Genomic DNA, 18882 nt, shown 5'->3' on the forward strand with positions numbered 1-18882 from the left:
GAAAAGGGAACAAAATGAGAACACTAACTTCGCAAAAACTTGTAATATTCCCCCACCCCAAATATTAAAATGACAAAAAAGAAAGAAAAAACAACATAGCAGATTTATATTTTTCAAGGTCAGAGAATGTCCTAAATGCAAGATTTGCTGTACTATTTACAAATTCTGTCAAAGATTGCTGATAGCGCAATTCAAGCCTAAGCCTAAGCTTGTGCTCAACTAACATTCAGTGGCAAATAGAAGAAAGACACGTACATTAAGGCTCCCGCTAAGCTAAAGTACAGAGAAAAAGTGGAACAAAACAGTACATAAAATTTTGCAACTGCAAACCTATCAATTCCATGTAATCAAAATGGAAAAAGCAACAAAATAGCATGCTCAGCTCAGATGCATTAAAACATACCCAACACCCCACACTATACTATCTGCAAGTGACTAGTACACACATTAACACACACACACGCCGACCAGTGTTGCGCTGCGGTGTGTTTTTGCCCACAGCAAAAGAAGGTAACTGAAAAAGTGTGACTCTAGGAAAGCCCAAAAAGCCTAGAGCGGAAACCGAAAGCAAGCAAGAAGAAAACAAACCATTTTATTCATACTTTATAGCATTTGTGAAGCAGCAAGAGCCAAAAAACTCAAGGTTGTATTCAGAAAATGTATTCTTGATCACCTCTTCTATGCAATGGCCATGTCCGTCATCTTCAGCTACCGTTTCTTTCTTCTGGGCTTCTTCGTGTTTTCTCCTACTCTTTGTTATTCGTATGAAGCTCGAAATCCTGAAGGTAAACAACAAAAGATGATAAAAAGTTTATCTTTTTTTTTTCACTTGCATTCCACTAATTTTTTTTTTGTATTATTTCCTGGGATTGTTAGTTGAAGCTTTGATTAGCGTCAAGAATGCTTTGAGCGACCCTCATGGGGTTCTGAGCAACTGGGATGAAGATTCTGTAGACCCCTGTAGTTGGTCTATGATAACTTGTTCCTCTGATAATCTTGTTACTGGCATGTGAGTTTTTAAAACTTTCTGGCTCTTTCAATACTTTTCTAGCAATGTTTCCGTTACGTTTGATTATATTGAACAGTAAAGACTGCATTTTTATCATTTTTTCTGCTCTGGGTTTAACAGAGGAGCCCCAAGTCAAGGTCTATCTGGGACTTTATCCGAGGTCATTGCTAATCTCACAAACCTTAAGCAAGTGTAAGAAAATGGTGGATTAGGATGCTTCTGATATTGGGTTTTAGCAACTGAGTTGTGTTAATGTCTAATTTCTGTATTTAATGGTCAGATTTCGCTCATGCAGGTTGTTGCAGAATAATAACATCTCAGGTCACATTCCACTAGAATTAGGCAATCTTTCAAACCTTGAGACTTTGGATCTCTCCAGTAACAAGTTGTCTGGTCCTTTGCCTGATTCTTTGGGGTTCCTAACAAAACTCCAGTACCTGTATGTTTTAAATTTCTTTTCCAATCTACCATTTTTGCTTAATTTTGTCATTTTCTTAGTTGGCTAATATTGGAAATGGCGCATATATATATATATTATTTAATAAAGTTGTTTTGTCTTGTTTTGTGGGCTTGTCATGTAACGAAATGAGTAGAAGGTTGAACAACAATAGCTTGTCTGGTGCTATTCCTCCGTCTTTAGCCAAAGTCCCTCAACTTGCTTTCTTGTGAGTGTAGATCTTTGTTCTGTTCTCTGCCTTCTTTTAAATTGTTTTTCTTGTTTGTCTCAGTGTCTTTTAAAGAAGCAACATAGAATCTGTAATTTTTGGGTTTTCCAAGAAAATTTTCTTTTGGAATCAAGCATAGGATTTGTTTCAAACCTTGAATGATAATGCGTTCTCTCTCATGAAGTCACTTTCACTTTCAGGGACTTGTCTTACAACAATCTGAGTGGACCTGTTCCCAGATTTCCAACCAAAGCATTCAAGTATGTCTTCTCTGCTGTGACTTTCTTCTGTTAAATGCAAACATGTACTCGTACCTCCTTTTATAACACACATGCTTTGTGCATGAGTTATGTCAATTTATTATAATTATCTAGGGGATAATTACTTTTTAATTTTCTTTCGTTCTCTTCTGGTCTAATTTAACAATTCCTCTTGATCTATGTGTAATCAATTATATAGCATTGTGGGTAACCCCTTGATATGTGGAAGCCACTCAGGCAAGAGTTGTTCCGGACATTTTAATATGAGTTCTCTTTCATTCTCCATGGATTCATCCCCTGGTAATTTATGAGACACAGTGTTTATAAGTTGATATCAATTTTGTTTCTTTCAAACAATTTTCTTCTGACTGCCCCTGCATCTTTAGGAAAATCCAATTCCAAAAGATTAGCTGTTGCACTTGGTGTTAGTCTGAGCTTTGTCTCCATTTTCCTCCTAGCAATTGTAGTTTTGATCTGGACTAGAAGCAAAAAGAATAAACAGTCCATTCTCAACATTAATGGTGAGTAATTATTAACTTGTAGCTTTCACATGCAAATTTAAAGAAAAACACTTATTTGCGGTTGTGGTGAGCCTCAAGAACTTGAATCTGTCTGTAGATGTGCAAGAGGAGGATCTATTAAGACTGGGCAATCTCAGAAGCTTTACATTCAAGGAGCTTCAACTTGCAACAGACAATTTCAGTTCCAAGAACATACTTGGTGCTGGGGGATTTGGCAATGTATATAGGGGGAAGTTAGGGGATGGTACAATGATTGCAGTAAAGCGTTTAAAGGATGTGACAGGAACTGCAGGGGAGTCACAGTTTCGTACTGAGTTGGAGCTTATTAGCTTAGCAGTTCACAGGAATTTGCTAAGGCTAATTGGTTATTGTGCTATCCCAAATGAAAGGCTTTTGGTGTATCCATTCATGTCTAATGGCAGTGTAGCATCAAGACTAAAAGGTACGTACATCAACTCATGAAATGCATCTGCGGCAAGTTCGTAGTTGCTATTCTTTGTCAACTCTTTGGTTTTACTGTTTTATACTTAGTTCAGTGCATGATCCATACAACATTCATTTTTCAACTGCCTTGGACCACTGTAGTATATGGGTCCCAGGTGCTCCAGAAAATGACGTGGTATGAGATAACGTAGGTTAGAAACGGGGACCATGTTTAACTGCTCATGATATCTTTTCAGTTTCATTTAGATTTGCTGCCTTCCACTAGTTGTTGTTAGGTGATATGAGCACAAACTTTCCTTTGCTGAGATTTTTGTTTGTACGTGCTGATTCATTTGTATGTGGGATGGTCTACAATGGTTGGCTTTTGCTTCTTTCAACCTTGATGTAAATAGTTTTTTAAGTTTGGAAAATTGCCAGGAAATCGTTAGAATTCAGAGCTGATGTTTGGAATGGAGAACCTACAAAGTTTTTAGTTTCACCTAAGCTTTAGATCATTGTGCTGTGAAGAAATGTTTAGGCAAGGGTACAAGCAGCAGACCAAGGCTTAATACTTGGATTGTTGATTTATGAAATATGATGTAATTTAGAGAAGATCCTGAAATTTCTTTTGGTGGCTGACCAACATAATAGGACTAATTATGATGCTCATTTCACCTTCTTCCTCTTTATTTAGGAGGAAAGAAAGTAGATATTGCTTCATTGAAGAATGATGCTTACTGCAAATGGAGATGACTGCACTTTTTTCCCCAAATTTGTTTGTGTTATCAGATAAGTAGTTTTCAATAATATGGCTAATAGATAATTAAATCCTGAGAGAATACATGCTTTTTCAAGCTTTGGTGGAATATGACCAGTATATCAATTTTGCTAAATGCATTTAATTCTAGCTAGCAGAGTTGTCTATCAATTGTGTTGATAGTCTAATTATAGTTTGCTGTTATATTAATCATGGCAGGAAAACCTGCTTTAGACTGGAACACTAGAAAGAGAATTGCAATTGGAGCTGCAAGAGGTCTCCTATACCTGCACGAGCAATGTGATCCAAAAATAATTCACCGTGATGTAAAGGCTGCTAATGTTCTCCTAGATGACTACTGTGAGGCTGTTGTTGGTGACTTTGGCCTAGCTAAGCTCCTTGACCATGCCGATTCTCATGTGACAACAGCTGTTCGTGGCACTGTAGGGCACATTGCGCCTGAATACCTCTCAACTGGTCAATCATCCGAGAAAACTGATGTTTTTGGATTTGGTATTCTGCTGATAGAGCTCATAACTGGAATGAAAGCCCTTGACTTAGGAAAAACTGTAAACCAGAAAGGAGCCATGCTGGAATGGGTTCGTCTCTTCCCTGAACCCTATTTCTAAACTTCTAAACCTTTGTGTGCTATTAAATTGGTTTAGCTACTTTGGAACATGAGAAGTCTTTCTTCACACTCAAATCACTAGCCTGTGGTTCATGAAATTAATGACCTGTTTTTCTTGGTCTTTATTTGTAATCTTTTACTCGGGGTACTCTTATATTCTGCCTTAAGATTGTCATGCATGAATTCAGATGTTTATCAGACACTCGCTGCTTTATAATATTTTCTTTTTTGTTTAGCTGCTAGTTAGTTTACTGACGACTTATTCTTTGTAAAGGTTTCTTTAAGAAAGTGGGATCAAGTCAATGATTTCACTTCTTCGGATCGTTGACTCTTTTTCTTTTAATTGTCCTGCATCTTTAAGATCTATGTTCGGGCAGGAATTTTCTTTTCCAATGCTCATTTACTAATGGCTATCCTCTTCAAGGGACACTGAAAAAATATCACGATACATGAGCCGTTGCAAATAATGTTTTGTAGATTAATCATGAAGCTCTGGGTGAACAATTAGCTTTTAAAGTGCTATGTGTACTGTCTGTGAAATTGACCTGCGAACAGCCAGCCGAATGGTGTTCAAGAACAACATATATTTGCCTGGAAGGACTTGTGTTCCCATGTCACAAGAAAACTATGTGGCGGAGATTTGCTTGGCACATTGTTTAGTCTTGATAGTTATTCAAAGGGTATGCTCGTACACATCGTATATTTTTTCCCTTCATCATTGAAAATTTGGCATTTCATTGCAGGTTAAGAAAATACAGCAGGAAAAGAAAATTGAAGTTTTGGTGGATAGAGAATTGGGTATCAACTATGACCGGATTGAGGTGGGTGAGATGCTCCAAGTTGCTCTACTTTGCACTCAATACCTCCCCGCCCACCGGCCTAAGATGTCGGATGTGGTTCGAATGCTTGAAGGAGAGGGCCTAGCAGAAAAATGGGCAGCCTCCCATAATTATCCAAATCAAGGCACAAACCTTCCCCCCCTCATTCATGGTTCCCAAATTAGGTTGCACCATGCCACTGTGCCTGGACATGATGACAATGTCTATGACCAGTCAGCCATGTTTGAGATGATAACAATGGATGAAGACTATGATGCTTATGCCATGGAGCTCTCTGGTCCGAGATAACTAGAGGACCTAAATATGCATAGATATGTGAATTTTTGTTTTCTTATTCTTTACTATAAAGAAGGTTACCTAAGCAGTGGAACAACCTAAATTAGCTCTTACCTATTTTTATTTGGTTCTACTTTCCTGCATGTTTAGAAGGCTGTTTTGTGTTTTACCATGTATGTATATATCGTTTCACAGTCAGATACTGAATGCTCCAATGAGTAAATAATATAATTGATCTTTCATCCCTTGCATGACCTCATGGATGCAAGCCAGTGAACTGAACCATATGGTTTGGATGAAAATGTGTACTCATTTGTCAAGAGTAGGAGAAACATGTAAAGCCCTTTTTTGATCATGTTCTGTACCTCTTTAAATTTTCCCTGTAGGGGAAATGGAATGAGGTATGGTGCATGCATAGTAACTCATTCCTGGAGATGCCCATTTCCAGGACAGAAGATCTCATCGACCACATCACATGCTCTTGCCTTCAAAATCAAACATGACTGTTAGTGCTAGCAAGAAAAAGGAAAAGTTAAACAAGAAAAAGAAGGGGTTCTGATTTTTTTTGACCAAAAGTAGGAGAAATGCTGTGATGCAATTGCACTATGCAGTGGTTGAACCGTCCTCGGCCGTCTGGTTGGGCCCTTGAGGATGCTGCGTGCAACCACTTGGGGAGTCTTTCGAGTCTCTGTCTTATGATGCTTTTGCACTCATGCGCTTCCTGCAGTTTTCCTTTCTGCTTTTGCTGCATTGATAAATACCAAAAACGAAGCAAAAAGTCAGTGTTCATATTATCGATGTTACTACTACCATTCTTCATCAGTTGGTGTCCTATCATAATATATATATATATATATATATATATAGATGTGATTTGATGACCAAGTCTAGTTGAATTTGTGTTCCAATTAAAATTCGAGCTTCATGTGAAATACAAAAATTGATTTCTAATCTTTTTTAGCTCCACAACAAACCAATACTTTCTCTAGAGTATTGTTGGAAATTTAGTGAATTACACAAATTAAGGATAGTGAAATTTTAAAATTCTTAGGGCCACACACACAATATTAGGTGGATTAGCCCGATGTAAAGGTTTTTTTTTTTGGGATGATTTAAGTGCCTAAAAGTAATCTGTTAATTACCACGGCCTTACCTTATGATATCGACAAGAGATTAATTTATTACTCTACTCTCTTTGGACTTAATTCATTCTTCTTCATTTTTTTTAATTCTTTTTACCTTTTCCACCCTCAACTACCAGGTACAAGATTTGAACCCTGCACTAGAAAAGCTTCAAAAGCCCTCTTCTGATCACTAGACTCAATTCATTCTTCTCCAAACCTAAAGTACAAAGATATATTTACAAGTCTCCTGTGATTGCATTGTTTGGGAGTTTCTTTTTCTTTTTTTTTTTTAACACATCTTTAGCACTTTTGTGGAATGTGATATACATGAAGTGAAAAAGACAAGGAAAATGTATCAAAAAATATTCTCAAAATACTCAAAAAATTTTGTCCAAAACTAGCCATCTAAACATGGGATTCTTCACCAGTTTTTAGAATTCACACCAACTTAATTCATTCTTCTCAAAACCTAAAGCACTAAAGTCTAAAATTTTCTCACTGTCACCAATGTCTAAAACTCAAACTTGGCTCAATTAAAATCCAAGTTTAGAAGGATAACAAAGAGGAGAGTTTGAGAATGGAACCTGACTGAAGTCATTCTTTTTTTTTTCATGGGAGGCTAAAGTCGTTTTGAGGATTTTTTTTTTTTTTAATTCCATTTTGAGAGGATAAAAGAATTGTTTCCTTAAGCAACTTCCTATGATTGCATGGACTAAGCCCAATAACAAATTTGAAGTAAAACTGCTGATTATCATCTTAAAATGGGCCTATTAGCTTCAGCTTTTTAAAACATACAGCATTTACCGGGCCCAAGGTAGAATTACCGGTTGTAAAACCTATAAATTCTTGCGTTATTAAAAAATTTCTGATAAATCTTTCAGTGCCTTTGCTAAAACGCCCTTTTCTGTAGATTTTCTTTTGTAATTATTCTGTCTTATATACATATTCATGTATGTACTTGTATAATCCCATTAAAATTCAGTTAAATTAAAAATTCAATGGCAAACCAGCCATCCCCCAGTGCAATTCTATGCGCTGCCTTCAATCAAGATAACAGGTAATCATCAAAAAAATTATTTGTCAGCTTAATTCTGATTAAGTTGGCATTATTCATTAAATTTCTTATTTTTTTTTGGCAGCTGCTTTGCTATTGGAACTAGGGATGGGTTCAGAATCTTTGATTCCAATACTGGCAGACTTCTTTATGAGAGAGGTTAAAGTTTCTATTTTTTCAATCAACTTTTATTGTGAATAATTTATTTTCAATTCAATAAAAGTGTGCAAGCTTGAATTTTTTTCCCTTTTTTGTCTATAATAATATTCTGTTCTGGGTTGAAGATATTGATTGTCAGCTGATCAGGTTTTGTAATTTTTGGTGCTTTGTAGTTGATGACTAATGTATGGCATTTGATTAGATCACTGGTTTAAGAAGGCAAATAAGAGTAGTGCATGCTTAAGATTTGATTCTTTAACTGCAGCGAGTCATTTTCTTCAAACTTTGATCATCCAAGGGTTTGATTCTCGGTCCAATTCTACAACGTCTACTTTCATTATTTGTTCTCGAAGTGGTTGAATTAGAAGACTATGGAAAATTTGTGAAAACTGCGTGCCTGAACTGATTATTTTTAAAGAGGGTATGGGGAATTTGTAGTAATTTTATCCAAAATTTACAACTAGATGTACACAAAGAAGTATACTTACAAAAGTCAATTATGCTGCCTTTAAAAGCAAACTACTTAGAATTGCACTCTCTTATATTAAGAGTCTAAGCTTGACATTTCTTTCAAATTTTCTTGTAACATATTCTCCTGATTCTTTAACCTGATAGTCAAATCATGTTTCATGATAAAAAACCAAGCAACCCTATTGAAGTAGAACCTATACATAACTGCACATTGGTGTCTGGAATACATTGATTCTATGGCACAGAGATATTTCATAATCAAGCATAAATATCTGTGGCAAGTCTTTACTGGGATGAGTAGAGATCTTTAATAAACACTTGTGCATGTAGATTTTATTTTAGTTTGTGTCATATCCGTGATTATGAAGATCATCATGGATGTGACAACATGCCCAACTTATTTTATGTATTTTGAGATCTCTCATCCTCTCTTTGCTAGCTATTGGAGCTTTCATTGTAGTTGAAATGTTATTCAGCACAAGCCTTCTTTCCATTGTTGGGGCTGGTGAACAGGTTCTTGCAATTACTAGATATATTTTTTTTTCATTTTTGTGGAGAATATTAATACTAACAATTTCTGGTTGTTGCTTTCTTATGTTGCACCTAATTTCAACAGCCATCTTTATCCCCACGGAGATTATGTTTGTTTAATACCAAGACTGGAGCTGCTCTCCGAGAACTAAACTTTCTGACTTCAATCCTTGCAGTTCGAATGAATAAGAAAAGGTAACATATGACACAGGTCAGCTCTATTAATTTGCATCTGATTTTGTGTTTTTCCTATTTTGCATGTCTCCACCTGCATCTTCAAAATGGCATGGTTGCATATAGGCATCTTGGCTGGACTTTTTTGCCCTGAATTTGTGGTGATATTCTTCAAAAAGTTGAGGTTTTTATTGCCACAAATAGGAATAATGGTCTCCAACTTCATGTGTTCTGTTGCAAGTAAGCATCCTGAAGTTTTGTACTTTTTCCTTCACTGCTCCATTCCAACTTCTACTTTAGCATTCCAGTTAAAACTTGAAGGGGGATTTTGCTGAGTCAGTGTAAAATTGATACCCTATTTTCCTTTCCTATAATGGTTCTAGTGTATTTCTGAATTTTTCATTGCCTTACCAAATAATTAGAGTCCATGGAGACTGCAGTGGCCCGAGAAATTGTGGAGTAAGGGTACAGCTGATTGTGTTGTTTGTTTCACATGCTTTATATCAGTAGACACCACTTTGTCTGATGTGAAAGAAGACTCACTTCCCCAATCTTTGAGAAACAAAGTCCTAAAGTCCTTTTGTCTTGTAGTTTTGGTGGTGTACCTTCATAGTTAGGACAATAAAACGTGTTATTGTGGATTGGCTAGGAATGCACCACTGTTTCTTCTTAATTCTCCATTTGAATTCCAATTTCACTTAAATTCCATGCCATTTAATTCATCCTCTGTTAGCTTGATTACTGGCTAACTCTATCCACTTTTGTTTGGAAGTGCAATAGATTCTGCAAACTGAATTTGTTTCCTTTATGACAGTTTATGCTTGCTGCAACATGTGCGTTAGTTTATAAATTTTTACTATAAGAAGATATAATAAATATAGAGAACCTTTTAGTTACTGGTATTGTGTAGTTGGATCTTGTTTTCTCTAGATTAACTCTATCTTGCTCCATTCATTTGGATTCTTAATCTGAATGTCTGCGTGCTTTCCCTGAACTTAGAGCAGGAACAATGTCCTGACTATATGACCTCCTGAACATGCCCACACTTTGCAAACTAGACAATCTATTACCTGGGAGGGGTGCATATGGATGACATTGGGTGAATTTCTTAGAGTATAATCATTGCAATTTAGGTATTTTTGAAGCCACATACTATATCTTTAGTCAACTTCAAAAAGGGCAATACTGAGCAGTAGTATACTAGAAGCTTCTGTCTCCAAAAATCTAACTTGTTTGCTGAATATTCTTTTCTGACTCTGAAAATGACTTTTTTGTAATCTTTTGTTCAATCAAGCTTTGTTATGTTCATTGAAATGTTTGCTTGGAAAATGCAGATTAGTAGTCGTTTTGCTTGAGAAGACCTACATATATGACATAAACAGTCTCCAGATATTGGACACAATAGATACTGTACCAAACTTAAAAGGTTGGTTCATAACATCCAATTTTCCGCTTGGGAAACATCAACATAAGCTTTTTTGTTGTGGCATTCTCAAATTGATTATATGATTTGTGAAATCTTTTTGTCCATCTTAAGTATTTGCTTTGATTAATGAGTCCTGCAGCATTTAAACTTTGTATTTCACTTCTGACCTTTAATTCTTTTGCTTTAGTAATAGCCATGTGAGTTTTTTTGTAATGGATAACAGATAATTATTGCACCATGAGGTTATTTAGATTATGCTTCAATTAGGTTCTTTGAGGAATACCTAGCAGTTAATAAAAGTGAACCATATTAGTCTGAATGTTTTTATTATTGATCTTATCATGTAGCATGCTCTACTGATTACACAAGTTTTTTTGAAGATTCTTTTACTATGCAGTTCAATATCCCTAGTACCTTTTATAGTCACCATAACAAGAAGTTTTGTTTGTGAAGTACTTCCTTTTTTGGCCAAATGACAGGCATAAAAGAGAATAGCGAGAATTCAGTCAAATCCTTAGTTCATGAGGGTGGTGGTGACACTGTCCAGTTTTCTCAACACAGTCACAACATGAAAATCATGTCCTGTTATCACCAAAGTTTAATTAGTAATAAGTTCAAAACTTTTTCAACCAGTAACTCTAGAATCACACAAAGTGGACTAAGCAATTTATGGTGTTGTTATCATCATTGGTTTCAGACGCTGTTCCTCTCTTCCAAGTGACTAAAGACGCATCTGTTGCAATACTTAATAAGAATATAAGTGAAAAGGATCATTGGCACTACAAAGTAGGTTACTTATTTTTCATCTCTCGTTTCAGGACTTTGTGCATTTTCCCCAAGTTTAGATGGTTCCTTTTTGGCTTTTCCTGCTAGTATAACGAAGGGATCGGTTCTGGTCTACAATGTAATGGAACTGCAATCCCACTGTGAGGTTGCATCCCTTATCCTCCTCCTTGTTGCTTGATTTCCGGATTTATTAGCTGGAACTACTAAATTGCTTTATGATCACGATTTATCAGTATGGGAACTGTTAGTTTTCTTATCTAATAAAGAGCTTTGGCCTTTCCTTATCAACGACTGACAACAGATTAATATTTGTACTTCTAGATGTCTTCATAGCATAGATGATCAATCTAAACCAAAATCTGACATTCTTGGAATTTTTGCTTGGTTGATGGCTCCATTCTTTTCGCTCTTCCAGCTGGGCAATGAATGTTAGAGAGCAACTATTTACCTGTATATCATCCAAGTACAAAACACATGCTAAAATTCCTTTGTAATAGGTGAATGTCAGTGGGTAATGATCTGCACTAGATTAGTCTGAGAAGAATATTGATCTTAATAGTGAACCTACACTAAAAATGTTTATTTTTTGCTTGCCTTCTGTGACATTAATTCCAGTTGCACCAACAGCACAATTATTTTTTGCAGCTGGAGCATTGATATCGTTACCATTCTGAAGGAATTATAAGATTTTTTTTTACCAGTATTATAGGTGATTTTTAAAGACAGATAATGTCTATTAGTTAGTTGCTTCAGCAAAGTTTGGCTAAATGCAGATAGATGCTCATCGCTCACCTCTGGCTGCCATGGTCCTTTCTTCCAATGGAATGTACATAGCTACTGCATCAGAACAAGGGACCATAATCAGAGTTCATCTTGTCTCCGATGCAACTAAGGTGAAGTATCATAAATTTATTTATACGGATGTTGAACAGTATCATTTTGCCGGACTTGAAAGTCTGTCTGCAAACTGTCACTACTACATCAGCGAAGGAACGAGAAGAGAGAGGAGGAAAGAGTGAAGAAAGAGAAGAGAGGCATGATGAGGAGGGAGAGAGTAATCTTGGGTGACTGGTGAGACGAGTATGTGAGAGAAATTATTACAGGAAGAAAATTCTAATGCGTCATATTCCATTTTTCAGCCACGAACTAAAGCCAGAATGCTGTAATGTTTGAATGGCAATAAGAGACAAAGAACTTTAAAACCTAAATTCTGAGAGTCAGCTAATTTATTCGTATCTGAAGATTTAGAACTCATGTTTTGTTGCATTTCTACCCTGTAAGGCAGAGAAGGGATGGTTTGAGGGAGGTGACAGTTTCATTTTTATTTGACATTAGTACTTCTGCATTTCTATCCAATGATTTAGAGCTTGATTCAGTTATTGATTCCTCATCAATGATATTTTGTCTAAATCTGGTTCCTGTTCGACCAAGGTGGACTGTAATTATAAAGACTTGAGCAAAAGAAAGAAAGAAAAGAAAAGAACATTACCTCATAGGTTACCCTGGATTCGTTCTTACTTTCCTTGTGGTTGCTAATTTTCTTTCTTGCATATGACCCAATTGTCTTACGCTGAGCAGTCGTACAGTTTCAGAAGGGGGACATATCCATCAAATATTTTTTCCTTGTCCTTTAGTCCATCCACTGAACTGCCGGATATTCTTCTTGCCTCAAGCTCTTCTGGTTCTGTTCATGTGTTTTCTCTGGGATTTGCTCTGAATCACAGGTGAGAAATATCTACAAGTTATGCTGTACACTACATACCTTGTCATTCATTACATTGTTTTCTCACACCATGAATCCTGAATGTGTAAGAAACCTGTTGACAAATCTGCTTTATGTGTGTTAAGTTCTGTTGTTCTTTTCCATTTTTTCCTTCTTTATCCCTTTGACATGTTATTGTTAGGAGAATATCAGTATTCTTGTAGATAATATTAGTAAGGGTATTCTTGTAAATGGTTAGTTAGATTTGTACTCGATATGTTGAGTGAAGTTGGGATATTAGGTTGCCGACCTGTGGATACTCCTATGGATCCCAATGTGAAATTAGTAGGAGATCAAGGTGCATTACTTGATCCTTGGCAATATCGAAGACTTGGGGGTAAATTAAATTATCTCACTGTAACGAGACCTGACATTTCGTTTGCAGTGAGTGTTGTGAGTCAATTTCTTGATACCTCTCGTACTAGTCATTGGGATGCTAGTATACGAATTCTCAGGTATCTTAAGAGTGCTCCTGGAAAAGGGTTGCTGTATCAAAATCATAGACACACTGATATTGAAGGATATAGTGATGCAGATTGGGTTGGTTCTGCCTCAGATCGAAGATCGACCATAGGATATTGTGTGTTTGTTGGTGGTAATTTAGTATCATGGAAGAGTAAGAAGCAAACAGTTATCTCCAGATCAAGTGCAGAATCTGAATACCGCGCTATGGCTCACACTGTGTGTGAGTTGGTTTGGTTGAAGAGCATGTTACTTGAAATTGAGTTTGAGCATTAACAGCCTCTGAATTTAGTGTGTGATAATCAGGCGGCTGTCCATATTGCGTCTAATCCAGTGTTTCATGAAAAGACAAAACATATTGAAGTTGATTGTCACTTCATTCGAGAGAAATTGCTTGACGGGGTCATCAAGACATCTCATGTACCGTCTGTAGATCAATTGGTTGATTTGTTTACCAAGAGTTTAGGGGGCTCTAGGGTGAAATACATTTGTAACAAGTTGGGTGCTTATGATATATATGTTCCAACTTGAGGGGGAGTGTTAGGAGAATATCAGTATTCTTGTAGATAATATTAGTAAGGGTATTCTTGTAAATGGTTGGTTAGGTTTGTACTCCTATAAATACTAGTTGGTCACTCATAATACAGTGATTAGATGTTTTCCTCCCAAGATACCTGTTGACAGTTATATTTAAACTTACTGTTGACAACCATATACTTTGTTAGCATGGCTAAATGATTGCTACCCCTTACTTGAATTGTTCTTTCTCTTGCTGTTTCCATCTTCCTCTGTCTACGCTACTTTTGGTTTATCTTCCTCTGTTTGCAGTGAGTGTTGTGAGTCAATTTCTTGATACCTCTCGTACTAGTCATTGGGATGCTATTATACGAATTCTCAGGTATCTTAAGAGTGCTCCTGAAAAAGGGTTGCTGTATCAAAATCATGGACACACTGATATTGAAGGATATAGTGATGCAGATTGGGTTGGTTCTGCCTCAGATCGAAGATCGACCATAGGATATTGTGTGTTTGTTGGTGGTAATTTAGTATCATGGAAGAGTAAGAAGCAAACAGTTATCTCCAGATCAAGTGCAGAATCTGAATACCGCGCTATGGCTCACACTGTGTGTGAGTTGGTTTGGTTGAAGAGCATGTTACTTGAAATTGAGTTTGAGCATTAACAGCCTCTGAATTTAGTGTGTGATAATCAGGCGGCTGTCCATATTGCGTCTAATCCAGTGTTTCATGAAAAGACAAAACATATTGAAGTTGATTGTCACTTCATTCGAGAGAAATTGCTTGACGGGGTCATCAAGACATCTCATGTACCGTCTGTAGATCAATTGGTTGATTTGTTTACCAAGAGTTTAGGGGGCTCTAGGGTGAAATACATTTGTAACAAGTTGGGTGCTTATGATATATATGTTCCAACTTGAGGGGGAGTGTTAGGAGAATATCAGTATTCTTGTAGATAATATTAGTAAGGGTATTCTTGTAAATGGTTGGTTAGGTTTGTACTCCTATAAATACTAGTTGGTCACTCATAATACAGTGATTAGATGTTTTCCTCCCAAGATACCTGTTGACAGTTATATTTAAACTTACTGTTGACAACCATATACTTTGTTAGCATGGCTAAATGATTGCTACCCCTTACTTGAATTGTTCTTTCTCTTGCTGTTTCCATCTTCCTCTGTCTACGCTACTTTTGGTTTATCTTCCTCTGTTTGCAGTGAGTGTTGTGAGTCAATTTCTTGATACCTCTCGTACTAGTCATTGGGATGCTATTATACGAATTCTCAGGTATCTTAAGAGTGCTCCTGAAAAAGGGTTGCTGTATCAAAATCATGGACACACTGATATTGAAGGATATAGTGATGCAGATTGGGTTGGTTCTGCCTCAGATCGAAGATCGACCATAGGATATTGTGTGTTTGTTGGTGGTAATTTAGTATCATGGAAGAGTAAGAAGCAAACAGTTATCTCCAGATCAAGTGCAGAATCTGAATACCGCGCTATGGCTCACACTGTGTGTGAGTTGGTTTGGTTGAAGAGCATGTTACTTGAAATTGAGTTTGAGCATTAACAGCCTCTGAATTTAGTGTGTGATAATCAGGCGGCTGTCCATATTGCGTCTAATCCAGTGTTTCATGAAAAGACAAAACATATTGAAGTTGATTGTCACTTCATTCGAGAGAAATTGCTTGACGGGGTCATCAAGACATCTCATGTACCGTCTGTAGATCAATTGGTTGATTTGTTTACCAAGAGTTTAGGGGGCTCTAGGGTGAAATACATTTGTAACAAGTTGGGTGCTTATGATATATATGTTCCAACTTGAGGGGGAGTGTTAGGAGAATATCAGTATTCTTGTAGATAATATTAGTAAGGGTATTCTTGTAAATGGTTGGTTAGGTTTGTACTCCTATAAATACTAGTTGGTCACTCATAATACAGTGATTAGATGTTTTCCTCCCAAGATACCTGTTGACAGTTATATTTAAACTTACTGTTGACAACCATATACTTTGTTAGCATGGCTAAATGATTGCTACCCCTTACTTGAATTGTTCTTTCTCTTGCTGTTTCCATCTTCCTCTGTCTACGCTACTTTTGGTTTATCTGGCCTCTTGAGTTTCCTTGCAGTTCAAGAGCTATATATGTTGTGCGTCTTTGAATAATATGTCAGCCTTGTATTGTTATCTTTAGTCAGATGTAGCTGGTAGTTGAAACTGTCAAATAACCTGATCTATTTTGTATTTCCTTTTGTACAGAAGCAGGAGATCAAATACTTTTCTTGGGTCCATAGTACCTGATTCTGTAACTGATGTACTGGATTCTGCTTATCACCATGTACTTCATCATGCTGTCCCAGCTGGAGTTAAAAGGTCTAGTAGATATTAATTTGTATATCAACCATCTTACTATAGTTTCTTCATCATTTAGCAATATTCTATGGCTGTGGTTAGACTAGGTTTTCTGGTAGCAGACTATTTTGACAACATTTTGATTAGACTCAAGTCACCCACTTCATAGATTGTAGTAGCACTGTTAGATTATATAACTTTTCTTTTAATACCTAAAAGGATGATAATTTAGTTTCTGCAGTTCCAATTTCTATAACTTTCCAGAGCTCAAAGATGGTAATAGAAGATTATTTCAACCTTTTTGTGACTCTAACTTGTGATTGGATGCGAATGTTAGTGTCTAGTCAGGTTTGAAAATGTATGTTGAATGGCTGAGACATAGGAAAATTTTGTGTTGGCATTAGTCTAGGAAAGAGTAAATTGAAGGCAAAATGCATGGAACATCTTTCTTACAACCTTAGTTTTTGAAAATTTACAAGACAACACATTTTACAGTGTGATCCATTGATTTGATAAAGCTTGTCTGTTCATATTTGACTGGAATATGTTCATCTATTATTAGTTTGACTAGTCTAAATTCTAAAATCTGCCGGTGGTATTTTATATGGTTATTTTGAAGTAATGTTCTACTTTTGGGAAGCTCTTAAATTCTCTCCTTTTATCCTTAGATCTATGTTGGAGTGTCAAATCATACAGTACCAAGGTCCAAAATGAGACTTCATTCTGACAAGTGACTCTATTTTTTCTCAGTTCAGATACATGAAAAAGGTTTTTCAGGAACCTAATTATATCACGAATACTTTTGCTGCTTTATCTTAATGTGGTTTTTTTTTTTTTTGAAACATTGGAATTTTAAAATCAAGGCACATATATTGCATAAAATTCCAAGTGTTGGAATTGTGATGATGTGTAAGAGGTGAGTTTCCATCAATACTATCCCAACAGCCTAAATTTTCAAATTAATTAAAGGAAACTGCAGAACTAAGTAGTTGAATTCGATGTTCTTAATCTTGCAATTAATCAGTCTATTATCTTTAAGAGGTTAAATTCTTTAGCATTCTGCTCGAGTGCATTTTCATGTGCAATTGGGTGTTTTGTTGCAGTAATGCAGTGGTTCGTAAGATAGAAAGGGTTCCTGACACATCAATGGCTGAATGTGCTGTTTTACGGTAAGTTCAGTTTATCCTATGTTCCATTTTTCCACTTTAGGACATTCAGTTTCGGTTATATTCATCTGAGCTTGTATACATGTCATTCCTCATTAGCCAGTGTAACATAAGTTATCATCCAAGAAAGTAAGTAGGTTGTAAATGTGGGCATAGGCCTCACAACATTGCGAGAAAAGAGCAAGTATAAACTCGGACTTTCTCAGTCTTGGGTGGATAGTTCGAACTTCTAAGCTAGAAGGGACTGTGGCATGTGAATAATTTGCCAATCTTTCAATCATTGGAGGATGCTTAATGTTTAGCCTTCTCGTGGGAACGGCTTCACTTTCCTGTTGTTTGAAATTTATTTGCTCCTGTTGTCTGAAATCTTCTTTGGTGGTTTGTTATATAACAATGTTTTGGATTCTGTAGAGCCACGATATCAGTGTTAACTAATGGTGGGTACTTCCTGGAGTATGGCTCGACAATCAACCGTCAAAATGAGTCTTCATGGACGCTGGAAAGGGAATATAATCTTTTAACGGTCCAAGGAGAACAAGCCGCCAGTTCAAATGTTGGCAATTGATGTGCACTTTACTCATCCGCAGGCTTTGCTTTAAAGGGACAGCTTGAAACTGGAGCTTGTGGTTCCTCGCTGACACTTTGGCTTTTAACTCAAAGTAGAATACAAGGGTACACTGGCTAATGAGTTAAGATACCTGTTGCCAACCTTTAGGAACATCTAGATGGTTAAGATACCTGTTGCCAACCTTTATGACCAGGGTATATGTTTGACATCATATGGTCTTTGATCGCTCTCACTTGACCTCCATAAACTATAGCATTTTCCTTCCTACTTGTAGTTGTAGGTAGCAAGTTTGTATGTGTGAAACTCCGCGTGCCATTTTATATCCTCACACTGATGAAGATATAATTCTTCTTTGTATTGTGTAAAACACAATTTTTATGATGTAATATATATATATATACCTTGTGTATTTCTGCATTTGATTTTCTTCCCTGGGTAAGGATATAAATAATCTTATTATGACTTGGTTAATGAGTTTCCATCTGGCACTCTATGTTTATATATATTATATATGTGAAAGTTGTAATTAATTTTAAAAAGTATCTAAATGCAGAAAATGCAATAATTTAAATATGATAAGTTAAATATAATTTAAGTATAATAACAAGTGTTCACTTGGCCTGTGTTTACTTTTATCTACCTTCGTTTCAATTCTCCGGCTCAGTATATTGCAGGATAGATCTGCCAGTGAATATCTTTTTTGCCTCTTTTATGTTTTAAGCCTGTTTCAGTATACAAGTGGTGCATTTGTTCACTAGTAAATAAAGGCATAAATTCGATAGGCACTTGCGAAAACCAGCTCCTTTGTGTTGCGTGGAGTTGCATGCCCAGAAATTGCACGAGTAACATGGATGAAACTTGCAGTGAGTCCATCAAACGCAGTTCTCTCTGCCTAAAAGTTAATTCAAAAAAACAAAAAATGCAGCTCTCTCTGCATATTAATATTAATGTGTG

The 18882-nt window shown here is 36.3% G+C and overlaps 2 protein-coding genes across 5 annotated transcripts; both read left to right on the forward strand.

Annotated features, from left to right (window-relative positions):
• The first annotated feature begins 365 nt into the window (after positions 1 to 365).
• On the forward strand, positions 366 to 5623 carry LOC113692538 (probable LRR receptor-like serine/threonine-protein kinase At4g30520). Its single transcript, XM_027210955.2, has 11 exons — positions 366 to 785; positions 877 to 1009; positions 1130 to 1201; positions 1305 to 1448; positions 1603 to 1674; positions 1875 to 1934; positions 2134 to 2234; positions 2321 to 2455; positions 2553 to 2897; positions 3855 to 4234; positions 5007 to 5623. Exons 1-11 carry the CDS (start codon positions 686 to 688, stop codon positions 5388 to 5390), a joined length of 1926 nt encoding a protein of 641 aa, XP_027066756.1. The 5' UTR covers positions 366 to 685; the 3' UTR covers positions 5391 to 5623.
• A 1320-nt stretch (positions 5624 to 6943) lies between these two features.
• Positions 6944 to 18345, forward strand: LOC113692539 (autophagy-related protein 18b). 4 transcript variants are annotated; one of them, XM_027210957.2, is made up of 11 exons: positions 6962 to 7559; positions 7642 to 7715; positions 8626 to 8699; positions 8803 to 8912; positions 10226 to 10317; positions 11136 to 11248; positions 11877 to 11996; positions 12682 to 12827; positions 16102 to 16215; positions 17298 to 17363; positions 17772 to 18345. In XM_027210957.2, the coding sequence occupies exons 1-11, from the start codon at positions 7501 to 7503 to the stop codon at positions 17923 to 17925; spliced, it is 1122 nt and encodes a 373-aa protein (XP_027066758.1). In that variant the 5' UTR covers positions 6962 to 7500; the 3' UTR covers positions 17926 to 18345. The 4 variants fall into 4 exon arrangements, with proteins under 4 accessions (XP_071909073.1, XP_071909072.1, XP_071909074.1 ...); XM_072052973.1 differs by lacking the exon at positions 8626 to 8699 and having other exon boundaries at positions 6961 to 7559; XM_072052972.1 differs by lacking the exons at positions 16102 to 16215; positions 17298 to 17363; positions 17772 to 18345 and adding an exon at positions 14226 to 15912 and having other exon boundaries at positions 6944 to 7559.
• Positions 18346 to 18882: the final 537 nt, after the last annotated feature.

Source organism: Coffea arabica, chromosome 6c, assembly GCF_036785885.1.
Source record: "Coffea arabica cultivar ET-39 chromosome 6c, Coffea Arabica ET-39 HiFi, whole genome shotgun sequence".
Classification (NCBI taxonomy): Eukaryota; Viridiplantae; Streptophyta; class Magnoliopsida; order Gentianales; family Rubiaceae; genus Coffea; species Coffea arabica.